The following is a 12,003-nucleotide window of genomic DNA, read 5'->3' as shown; positions in this document are numbered from 1 at the left end:
TGGACTTTAGGATTATTCCATTTTTATTATTATTTATCTGGTTTTTAGAGACACTAAGCTTTGAAAACTGTCTTCTTTGGGGTATGATGCCCCAAAGCATGTGTTTTCATGCTCTTGTCCCTGTACCGAAGGGGTCTTGAATAATGGTGTTGTGGGGGAGTGGAGAGAAAACCTGAAGGAACTTCTTTGGGAAAGGGGAATCCTGGGCCAGGGGTCCCCATCAAGAAGCTGGGGGCCCAGACTCCTGGGTCTGAGGGAGGAGGAGGGCTGGGGGGCTGGGGGCTGGGACTCCTGGGTCTTGAGTGGAGAGAGCAGGGTCTGGGGAGACAGCTGGGCAGCTGATGTTAAGTCATACCAACAATCATCTTCTCCGGATGGTTTTCTGGATCCAGGTCTGGTACTTGCACAGGTTGGTGTAGACCCCAGGGTAGCCGGGCAGGGCGCAACGCTCCATCCCCCAGGAAACGAGGCCCTGGAGCTGTCCTTTGCACACCAGGGGTCCCCCTGAGTCGCCCTGAAGGGGAGAGGCTGAGATGGAGACACCCACGGACGACAGATGGCCAGAGCCGTGGGTGTGAAGGACTCAAGAGGCAGAGATGGGGAAGAGGTGGGCTGAGACCCCTGGACAGGGCTCTGGAGATATCACTGCCTTCCCTTTTCACTGCTTCCTTCTGTCTCTTCCCCTTGGGGCTCACTGTGCTGCTCTAGAAAACTGTGTGTGCCTCTTTACATCTCCCTGTCTCTGGAGTCACCTCTTAGGGATGGGCTAAGGTCTCTAGAGGTGCTGAGCACAGATTTCCAGGGGACCAAATATAATAACAGCAATGAGAGCAGTGATCAGAGCTAAGTGCAGGCACCACTCTGCACTCTTTCCATGAATTACCATCTGATTCCACCATGTGCTCTAAGAGGAGCTACCCCTGTTTGACAGAGGGATTAGGCCTGTTACCCGAGGGTATACAGCTAGGATGCAGCCGGACTATTACAATCTCTCTCAGTTTCTGGGGATACCTCCTCTGATTTTCATGCTCCTGAGATCCTTTGGTACCCAAGTGCCAGCCCCAAACAATCCCCTTCCTCCAACTCTCCTTTCTGCACCTCACCTGACAAGAGTCCTTCCCTCCTTGGGGAACACCTGCACAGACCATGCCGGCAGTGATGGCTCCAGGATAAGCCCCCTGACACTCTTGATCCGAGAAGATGTTGATGTTCACGCATTGCAGGGAGTTGGGGTACCTGGCTGGGGGTACACTGAAGGGTTACGAGTTGGGTTTACCTCCTCCTCCCTCAGACCCAGAAGTCCAGTCCCCCAGCCCCTCATTTCCAGGATACGGAAGTACTTACCAATGGGGCTAGATGTGGTGCCCCAGCCAGACACGAGACAGGGGGTCCCTGGGCTCATGCAGGTATTGGCCACGGCAATGGGCTTCACCGCCCTCCCCAGCCGAACAGGCCGCTCCAGCCGCAGCAGCATCAGGTCGTTGTTGTGGGTCCGGGAATTGTACTGGGGGTGTCGCACCTGGCGAACCACACGCAGCACCTGCTGGGTAGCCTCCCAATTCTTCAGGTTGTGCTTGCCCAGGGCTACATGAAGGATCCTGGCCCATGACCCCCAAAAGTAGCACTGCTCAGGATCTGACCTGGAGACCACTCCCCATCCTCTGGCCCCTTTCCCTTCCCTGCTGATGAATTTCCCACAAGTCTAACCAACTTTTGGAACACCAGCTGGACTCCTGTGCCCTTTCTCATAACTTGGCTTCTCTCTTGGGTCAATCCCACCATCCACCCCTTTCTGTCTTGAGCTGTGTTCTGGTTTCTGGCTTGGGTGTAAGGTAATGGTTGGGAGTTCTTGGCTCAGTGCTGGGTTCTAGGCTCTGAGTTCCAACTGAGACTCTGGGCTATGGCTCTAGGCTCTAAATCAGAATTGATATCCTGGAGGAGGCTCCTGAGAGGCTCCATCCTGGTGCCAGCCTGGCTTCTGGGTTCTAGACATTTTGAACTTTTGAGTTGAAGCTAGAATTTGGGTTCTCTAGATGGAGTCTGGATCATGGCATGCGTTTTAGATATGGGTATGAACTTTTGGTGTTAGGATAGACTGCAGATTCTATTTTGAGCTCTGCATTATGGTATGAGTCTTGGTTCTAGATGTTTATTTGAGCTTTTAGTTGTAGGGTAGGCTCAATTCTATATTGAGCAATGGACTGTGATCTGAACTATGGATTCTGGACATGGATATGAGCTTCAGTTCCTAGGTTGAGTTCTGGGTTCTTGCTTAAACTCTGGTTTATGGCCTGGGTTTTAGACGATGGTTTGAGCTCTGTCTTTGAGCTTAGGGTCCTAGACATCAGTCTGAGTTTTTGATTCTTGGGTGGGCTCTGTTTTAGATTGCACTACAGTTATGGTCTGGGCTCTTGCTTCTAGACTCTGGTCTGAGCCTTGACCTCAGGTTGAGCTCTGGGTTCAAGATGGAGCTCCAGGTTATGGCTTGGATCCAAGTTTCTGGATGCTGTCTTGCATTCTGGACTTTGCATTCTAGACATTGGGCTGAGTTCTGGGCTTTAGGTTTGACATGAATTTCAATTTATGGAATTATATCTTAGTGTTTACAGGTACTGGGTGAGCTTTTGTCAGGGATCTGGGTTCTAGGGTTTGGTCTAGACTACTGAGTTCTTTATGAGACATCAGATTATGGTCTGCATTCTGGGATTTAGACACTGGGCTGAGGTTTGGGTTCTAGGCCTCTCAAAAAGAAGCTATAGACTAGACTCTGAATTAAACATTGTACCTAGAATGGGCTCTGGTTCTGTCTCTCCTACAGTCTGAGCCCAGAGCCCGGAGGCTCTGTGCTCGCAGCCCAGAGCCCGGAGCTGTATGTTCTAGCTGTAATCAGAGTCCTGGATTTATGGCTGGACTGCAGGTTCTAGACTAGGCTTTGGATTCTAGGCAGTGTTCTGAGAGGGGTCCTGAGTTTCTGAATGTAGATTGTGCCCTCAATTGAACCACCAATCTGGAATGGGCTCCTAATCTTGGTCTCTATGTAGAGTTTGGCCTCTAGCTGGATCTCCAGATAAGTTAGCTTCTAATTTTTGTGTGGGACTCTAAGCTGGCATATGGGTTCTAAACTGTCAATCTGCTTTCAGAATCTAAGCTGAGTTCAGGATTTATGGTTGGGTTCTATATTCTGAGCTGTGTTGGTAATTCTAGGCTCTTATCTAGACCCCAAACCAGGATCCAGCTACTACATTAGGTTCAACACAATGCTCTAGGTTCTTAGCTGAGCTCTGGGACGCTAGACTCTAGAATTCACCCTGCACAGGAATAGGGGAGGGGGTTACTCACGGGCGGGCACAGTGAGCAGCGGTGATGACCCATTGGCCTGACAGCAGGACCCCTCCACAGAGGAAACTACGAAAGGGACCTGCCAGTAAGGCCGCCTGCCATGGCTGGGAGTTCTGGATGCATGTATAACCACCAAGTATCTTGTCCTTATCCTCTTGGCTCTGTGCCATGGCTAGGAACAGGCAGAGGTGGGGTGTGGTGGGGAAAGCAGATGAACAAATGCTTTCCACCCCCAACTCTCTAGGACGTCTGGGACCCACAAATCCCTTTTCTTTTCCTAACCCCTAAACCACCTGCCTCTATTTGTCCCACCCAGTCTGAGATATGCCCAATGTTGCCTCCATTATTGCCCCAACACAATCAGGGAGTTTTCTGACACCCACCCCTCCCCCACCATCACCTCCATAGTATATTACTTGATCCCATGGCTGCCTCATCCAGGGCTCTGACATATCTACTACCCTTGACTCTACTCTCCCATGAATACTTTCTACCACCACTTTTCACAGGATACCACCATTCCTCCCATTAATTCTTCTCCAATACATTCAAGGAGCTCCCTGCCCTTTATCCAATCTTCCCACTCTGTGCGGACCCCCAGGATCCACTGTCTCACCCCACACCCACACCACCTACCATCACGCCCACAATCACCACCACCAACATGCCGTCTTTCCATTAGTTTTGCAGCCCTCCTTTTTAAATAAAACCTAGACAGCACTGGATACTTCTCCACAATTCCTCATTTATTCCTCCCCATCTCCTTCGACTCCTGCACCCTGATATCTCCACAACTCAGAATTCAGGCCCCTTCTGCATGCCCCTCAGTCACGACCCCCAAACCACCCTCCTGTCTTTTCATCAGGTCATCCATGAGCACCCCAGGGCCCCAGGGAACACTTTCCATCTCTTCTCAGCATGCCTAGGGGACTGCCATACTCCGGATCTCACTGCTGCCTTACCTAGAGCCATGATCTGGAGTGCTGTCAGCAGGAGGAGCATTCTGGGGTCTGGAGGTCAGGTTCTGGCAAATGCAAAGAGAAAGTGAGAGAGAAGGAGGCTGCAAGAGACCCAGAGATGAGGGACAGAGACAGTGAAGGCCTTACACAGAGACCAAGACCCTTCAAGACGTGGATGCGTCTCTGTGTGTGCAGGAAGGGGGGTGGTGCCTTGATTCCCTGTCACTCTGTGGAGCCCTTTTATCCCTGGCCTGGGCAACAGGCCCTGCCTCCCCCACCCCCGCCCTTCTCCTGACATTTTTTTATTGCCCATTTCCCATTCCAGGACTCCAGGACTCCCTGGTCCCATCTCCTCCCTTCCTTCTCTGGTCAGAGAAGCAGCCACCACATTAATGAGAACCCGCCCAGGGAAGGTGTTTAATCTGGGAGGAACCCAGGGAGGGAGGGGGACCCCAGGGCAGGGTGGACAGAGTGGGTGGCTCAGGGGAAGGTGCTGGTAAGGGTTGGGGGTAAAGAGACACAGAGAAGACTGGGAAATGTAAGAGAAGTAACATAAGAAGGTGGAGAACCAGAGAAAGAGTCAGAGAAACACAGACCCGAGAGACAAGTGTCAGAGGGAGAGAGACTAAGGAAAGATGGGGAAGGAGAAGGAAGATGAATGTGGACATGGGGACAGAGGAGGTGGGGGGCGGGAGACAGGGGGGCAGGCGCAGCACAGAGACAGTGATTCATGGAGAAGGGAATGTGGGAAAGCTAAGAAAGAAACAGAAAAACAGGGAAGACAAGGAAGACACTGAAGGCAGAACAGAGACACAAAGGAAGAGAACCGAGTGAAGAGAGAGAAGGAAGGCAGGATCACCACCCCTCCCCCACCCCAAACACACAAAATAATAGCAGGAGGACCAGAGGATGAAATGCTGGAGGAGTGGGAGGACGATGCAGGACCAGGCAGGTGAGGGGGTGACCAAGGGAGCTAGGGCACAGCACGTGGTGGGGACGCACTCAGAGGAGACAGGGAGGCAGAGATGGGAGGTGACAGCAGCCAGGAAGAGGGAGGCAGGGGGTGGGGCGGGGAAGGGCAGGAGACACCTGGGACTGTCTTGTCCCCTAGGCTTTCTGGCTTTGTGGTTCTCACAGTCCTGAAAGTCTGGGGAACAGGGACCCCAGCGGGGAGGAGAAGGAGCAGTGGAGAACTGGTGTCTCCCAACTCGGCAGAAGGGTGGGGACAGAGTGAGAGATGGTGACCTAGAGAGAGGGAGGGAGACAACGGTGAGGTGGGGGAGGGCTCCAGACAGCCCAAGGAGGTGCTCTGGGTCCAAGGGACCCCTCCTAACCTGGGGTAGGGCACGCTGCCCTCAGTACAGCACCTCCCCAGCCTCTTAAATTCCCTAATGACTGCAATTTGTCCCTGGGCCTGAGCAGGGCACGGTGACTCAGGAGGCAGCCTGTGCACTCTCCCCCTCTCAAGAACCCTCCCTTCCCTCCCCCCCCCCCCCACTCCCCGGGGTTGGCTCCCAAACCACTTTCCTTCCTCTTTGCCTGGGCTGCTGCTTAGTCTGGTCTGCACCTGGGGACTCAGTGTGTCTGAACCCACACACCCGGCTCCCTGTGTGCACTTCGGTTGCCTGTGAACTGGCTCTAAGGAGCTCCCTGCTTTAGGCGGCCAGGGCCCTGGCAAACCAGAAGGAAAGACCCCCATCCCACCCTGGGGGCACAGGAGGGCTGGGGCCCCTTGTGGTGACCTGGACCTACATAGGAGGTAACATTACATAGAAACAGATATTTGCACGCGTGCACACCGGCAAATAGAGGCACCTGAAGAGGTGACCTGGAAGGAGACCTGTAGTCTGGCTAACGGCCCTCATTGAATTCCTGGGTCTGATTTGGGTCTGATACGGTTAAAAAGCCAAGGGAAGGAGCCCCTGGGACTCTACTCTTTGAGCAATTTCTTGGAGTCCATAAATATGTCTTTGTCCTTTTTTTTAATATGGATTTTAAAAATAAACAGCCACCAAACAGAATTTCCTGGTAAACACAAGCCCCGCCCCCTTCCCCTGAGCAGAAACCTTTGATTGGGTGGACTCATGGTGACCCTCCACTGAGTTGAAGACTTTGGTGAACAGGAGGTCTCAAAAGAGACCTCTGCTTCAAAAGAACCCTCTGCTTAAGGAGAAGACTTTAGTGAACCCGAGGGAGCCCAAGCAAACGGCTGGGGCTACAAGAACAAATAGGGTCCCTTCACAGCTTATCGCTTCCCAGCCCAGCCCTGGACCTCCCAGGTTACTCAGCTCCTTCCCTCCAGAATCTAAAACCCAGACGACCTGTTCACCAATCCACCACCTGCTTAGCAGTGTTGTTGGCCATGACATGAGCACTCAAAACATATTTGATGAATGAATGAACAATCGAATGAATGAGCAGATGTCCAGAGTCCTTGCCTTCAAGGAACTTATGGTCTGATGGGAAAGGCCAATCGGCAATAAGAAACTCAGTTCGGGGTGATATGCCCTCTGACAGGGAACGTGGAAGGGCCTGATGGAACCCCAGAGTGGAGAAAGGGCTCCTGAAGGGCGAGCTGTCTAAGCTGGGGCCTGCTGTGGATGAGCAGGTGTTTGCCTGGGGCATGGAGGGAGTGTGTGTGGGGTGGGGTGGGAAGGAGGTGAGGGGCTCTGAGTAGAGACCTTCAGGCCAGAAGATGGGGACAGAACTCAGAGGGCTGGAGGGGAAATGTGGCCAGGAAAAGCAGAAGCCCAAGGGTGATTCTGAGCAAGCGAGAAGATCCCTTAGGGTCCTCACTGGAGACCCCGGTCTGGAGCTTAGGAGAGCTGTCTGGTTAGAGACAGAGGTGGGGTGTTATCAGCACCAGCGGCACCGGAAGCCAGGGTGCCTGGAGCCCACGCCCAGAGACTGTATGGAGTGGAAAGACCAGGGACATCTGCCCAGGACCCCAAGGAAGACCCCTTGGGGGTCTTCCCCAAGACGACCTAGGGGGCAGAGGGCTAAGAAGGAGCAAGGGAAGAGCTGGGAGGAAGGCCAGGAAAGGGTGCTGTTGGGGAAGCTAAGACAACTTTTTTAGGGAGGAAGTGGGACACAGCTGGGTGGCCACTGGGGAAAAGGACAGAGGGGAGACTGTAAGGTTTTGGTGGCTGGAGGGACTGGAAGAGGGGGAGGAGACAGGTGTGTGGCCAGCTAGGGTTGGCAAGGAGGAAGGAAGGATGAAAACAGCTCCAATTTATTGCAGGCTGGGCACAGTGTTGTGTTCCCAAAATTCGCCATTTAAATCATTAAAAAAAAATTTTTTTTTAAATGTTTACTTATTTTGAGAAGGAAAGAGACAGAGAGGGAGAGAGAGAGGGAGAGAGAGAATCCCAAGCAGACACTGCGCGGTCAGCGGTGAGCCCAGTGCGGGCCTGGAACCTACGAACCATGAGATCATGACTGGAGTGGAAACCAAGAGTCTGACGCTTAACCAACTGAACGACCCAGAGGCACCCCTTAAGTCATTTTTAAGTGGGCAGTTCAGTGACCTGAAGTACATTTGCATGATTGTATAATCATTGCAGCCATTTATCTCCAAAACTTTTCCATCTTGCCCAACAGGAATTCTGTCTCTATTCAACATTATCTCTCTGTCCCCTCGCCTGCAGCCCCTGGTAACCTCTATCTGCTTTCTGTCTCTATGGCGTGACCACTCTAGGCACCTCGTAGAAGCTGAATCACTTTGTGACTGGCTTATGTCATTGAGCACGATGTCCTCAAATTTCACCCGTATTGTCGTGTTTCAGAGTTTCCTTCCTTTTTATTTTTTAAAAATATAATTTATTGTCAAACTGGCTAACATACAGTGTATACAGTGTGCTCTTGGTTTTGGGGGTAGATTCCCGTGATTCATCACATACAACACCCAGTGCTCATCCCAACATGTGCCCTCCTCAATGCCCATCGCCCATTTTCCCCTGTCCCCTGCCCCCCATCCGCCCTCAGTTTGTTCTCTATATTAAGAGTCTCTTATGGTTTGCTTCCCTTCCTCTCTGTTTCTAACTATTATTTCCCCTTCCCTTCCCCCATGGTCTTCTGTTAAGTTTCTCAAGATCCACATATGAATGAAAACATATGATATCTGTCTTTCTCTGACTGACTTATTTCACTCAGCATAATACCTTCCAGTTCTATCCATGTTGCTGCAAATGGCATGACTTCATTCTTTCTCATTGCCAAGTAGTATTCCATTGTATATATAAACCACATCTTCTTTATCCATTTTTTTAAGTGGAATCATCTGTCACTTAATGGATGTGCCATATTTTGTTTGACCAAGGAAGTTCTTCACGTGGGCTAGCTTCTTTCCTCCCTGCCTCCCTCCCTCTCTTCCTCTCTGCCTCTCTCTCTCCCTCACACCTTCCTTCACTCTCTCCCTCCGTTCAACAACACAGAGCACTCACTGAGCATGAGTCACTGTTCTAAGCACTGAGGATATAGCCATGAACAAAACAGACAGAAATCCCTGCCCTGCTGAAGCTTATATTTGGTGGGGGGGGGGAGGCAATCAAGAGAAAGAAAGTTAAATAAGTACAACATATGATATTACAACTTATGAATGTATGAAAAATAATAAGAAAGTAGGGAGGGGAATAGGGTCAAGAAAGGTGCAAGTGAGGTGATCTTTGGGTAAAGACCTAAATGGGTTGGGGATATCTGGGGAAAGACTGTTTAAGACAGAAAGAGTGGCAAGTGCAAAGGCCCTGAGGTATGTCTGGGGAGCAGTGAGGAGGCCAGTGTGGCTGGAGCACAGTGAGTAAGGGGGAAACAATAAAAAGAAATGAGGGCGGTCAGGCCATGGAAAGTATGGACTCTATGGGATAGGTACTATCTTGTCCCTCTTTACAGAAAAACTGAGGCTGAGAGGGGAGAAGTGTCTTGTCCAAGGTCACCCAGATGGTCAGTGCAAGAGGAAACGTTCAAACTCCAGGACTATCGGGCTTTCTGCTCCATTACCTGACTCTTCCATTGCCTTTTCCAAGGCGATTTGAAGGTCTGTTCCATTTGTACACTGATTTGTGGGTCCAACAGTGTTTGAGTGCATTTTTCATAAATTAGCTCACCAAAGCCTTCCCATGGTGTCGTGAGAAAGACACTCTTATTATCTTCAAGGTACAGATGAGGAAGGGAAGTCGTCCGCCCAAGTTTACACAACGCTGAGTGGTGTCGCCATGATTCGAACCCAGGCGGACAGCTCTTAACAACCACAGGGAGTGAGATGCCCGAGAACAAAGGGGCAAATGGTGCAACTGCCTGAGTGGTGGGATTAGCTCCAGATGGGAGGAAAGACGCCTCTTCCATTGTTCCAGGAAGGAAGAAGGAAAGGGCGGGTGAGGTTTCGGGTGGGGTGTGGGTCCTGTGGCAGGAAGAGGAGGGAGGGCCCTTGGGGTGGCTTCTGCTTCCTCTAGGAAGACGGAGGCCAGCTCATCTCAAGGGGCACCTGGGTGGGTGGGGTTGAGGAGGTGAGGGAGGAGAAGGCACCCAGGTGAAGTTGGCACTCAGCAATTTAAAGAGGCATCTTTTGAGCAGTTGGACGATTTTGTTTTGTTTTTCTCCAGCAAAGAGCAGGAACATGCAGGGCTGGGTGATGGTGGGAGGGGTGCTGAGGACACTAGTGGTGGAAAGGACTGTGGGGTATAGGAAAGGCAGACGGAAGGGGCTTTGGCGGGAGGCTGCATGAGGGGGTCAGGGGTGCCCTGAGGTGGAAGAACAGGTATGGCAGAGACACCCACAGCTCTGGAAGCCTGGGAGGCTGTGGTCAGGGAGTAGGATGTGGGTTTTGTGGCTTCTGAGGTGGAGCCCTTCTGGATGGAGATAGGGGCCAGGGTGCTACCGTGGGAATGGGTGATGGGGGAGGTGGTCTCAGACCCTGTGGAGGCTGGGGGACTGCAAAACCAGGGGGTCCTCTCGCTTCAAGGCTCCTGAGTCCCTGTGTCGGGGAATGCCTGTCTCTGCACCTATAATGAACATCAGGCAGGTTGCCAAGGACCTCATAAACATGATCATGTTTAATCCTCCCAGCAGCTTCATGAGGTTTAGAGACTCTTATTAGCACCGTGTTACAGGTGAGGAAACGGGGTCTCAGACAAAAGTCGCTTGTGCAAGGGGCAGAGTCAGGATTGGCACCTGAGGCATCCAGCTGTTAAAGCCCATGCCATTCTGTCTTCAAATCTGTTTGCATGCCATTGAGGGCAGGGAACCTCCTGCTGGATCCCCATCCCCCTGGCACAGTCCGGCACGCGATGGATGCTTGTGGGATGAGGAAATGGACCCTCACTCTGCCCTGTTGGGCCCTGACCAGCTCCTGGCTGGCAATTTTTCTAGTACCTCCATGTGCCACGTCTCCCTGAATCCCCCCGCTGGCCCACACACAATCGCTCCCATTCTACAGATGGGGAAAACCCAGAGAAATTAGGTTAGTTGCCCAACATTGCATGGTGAGCAAGTGGTGTAGGTGGGATTCAAACCTCAGCCTGTCCGACTTGATGCCCCTCTGATGCTGATCTCACGTGTCTCTTTGATTACCCAAACTTTCTGGGTAATCTCTCAGATGGCTCTGAGTCAGCACCTGTATCTGCTACGTGCCAGGCAGCCTCTGTTTGCACACCTGGGCGCCCCTGATGCCAGGTCAACAGCCAGAGAACATTTCTGCCCCACCTCCTCCCGTCTTTATTATCTCTCATTTATTGCAGTTTAAAAAGTGGGAGAAGGTGGGGTCCACTCCCACCCTCCCCCTGAGTCTTCTCCTTGTTAGTAAACGACACCGACACCATCCTTTTCCCTGTTGCTTGGGTCAAAAGCTGGGAGTGGTCCTTGCTCCCTCCCTCACACCCACCTCCCACTTCGGCAATTCCTGTCATCTCGGCACCAAAATAGCCATGGAATCCACCCACTGCCCTCTTCTCTCACCAAGCCGTGTTTATTTCTCACCTGGACAGGTGCAATAGCATCCTAACTAGTCTCACTGCTTCCACGTTTGACCCCTATTCCTACCCCCCTACCAATACCACGTCCATTCTCCACTCAGCAGCCAATGCGTTCTTAAATTTTTAAACAGTATCATGTTAAAACCTGCTTCAAACCCATTTATGATTCCCCGCTGCAAATAGAATAAAACCCAAATGCCTCCAAGGCATTCTGTCTGGCTTATGTCCATCCCTCCAACCTCATCACTCCATCATGCTCTGTGCCTCAGCTCCCCTGCACTTCTTTGATTTTCCCAGTGTGGTAGTTGAGGGTCTTTGTCCCACTTTAGGTCTTTGTCTTTGCTGATCCCTTTGCCTGGGATACCCTTCCTGCCACTGTGATCACCTTGTCTGGAGCAGACATTCTCTTCTTGTTAGTTTCCTTCCTATGCCTTATTTCAATCTAAAATTGCTTTATGTGTTTACTTCCTTGTTTATTGTCTCTCTTTTTTCCCCCCCTCTACGGCATTTATCACCATCAGATGTCCCTCATGTTTTATTTACTTTCATTCTTATGGATTCTGTCTCCCATAACTTGAGTGTCATCTCTGACAGGGCAGGGGTTTTTGCCTTCCTTATCTGGTTCTGTGCCCTGGTGCATAGTAGGCACACAGTAAACATTTGTGGAATGAAGTAAAATCTCTGTCACTTGAACTGAGGCTTCATGAGGGCCGAGACCTCATCTAGCAGGTTCATTGCTG

At 51.5% G+C, this 12,003-nt stretch overlaps 1 protein-coding gene across 2 annotated transcripts; it reads right to left on the bottom strand.

The window, feature by feature from the left end:
• Window positions 1-4,538, bottom strand: KLK14 (kallikrein related peptidase 14). 2 transcript variants are annotated; one of them, XM_043598387.1, is made up of 6 exons: window positions 4,446-4,521; window positions 4,302-4,363; window positions 3,340-3,511; window positions 1,345-1,598; window positions 1,104-1,240; window positions 1-514 (listed from the first exon to the last, which is right to left on the bottom strand). In XM_043598387.1, exons 2-6 carry the CDS (start codon window positions 4,339-4,341, stop codon window positions 362-364), a joined length of 756 nt encoding a protein of 251 aa, XP_043454322.1. In that variant the 5' UTR covers window positions 4,342-4,363; window positions 4,446-4,521; the 3' UTR covers window positions 1-361. The 2 variants fall into 2 exon arrangements, with proteins under 2 accessions (XP_043454322.1, XP_043454321.1); XM_043598386.1 differs by having other exon boundaries at window positions 4,302-4,538.
• Window positions 4,539-12,003: the final 7,465 nt, after the last annotated feature.

The sequence above is a fragment of the Prionailurus bengalensis genome, chromosome E2, assembly GCF_016509475.1.
Source record: "Prionailurus bengalensis isolate Pbe53 chromosome E2, Fcat_Pben_1.1_paternal_pri, whole genome shotgun sequence".
Lineage (NCBI taxonomy): Eukaryota > Metazoa > Chordata > Mammalia > Carnivora > Felidae > Prionailurus > Prionailurus bengalensis.
Note: the sequence above shows the minus strand (reverse complement) of the source record. Positions and strands in the feature narration are given on the sequence as shown.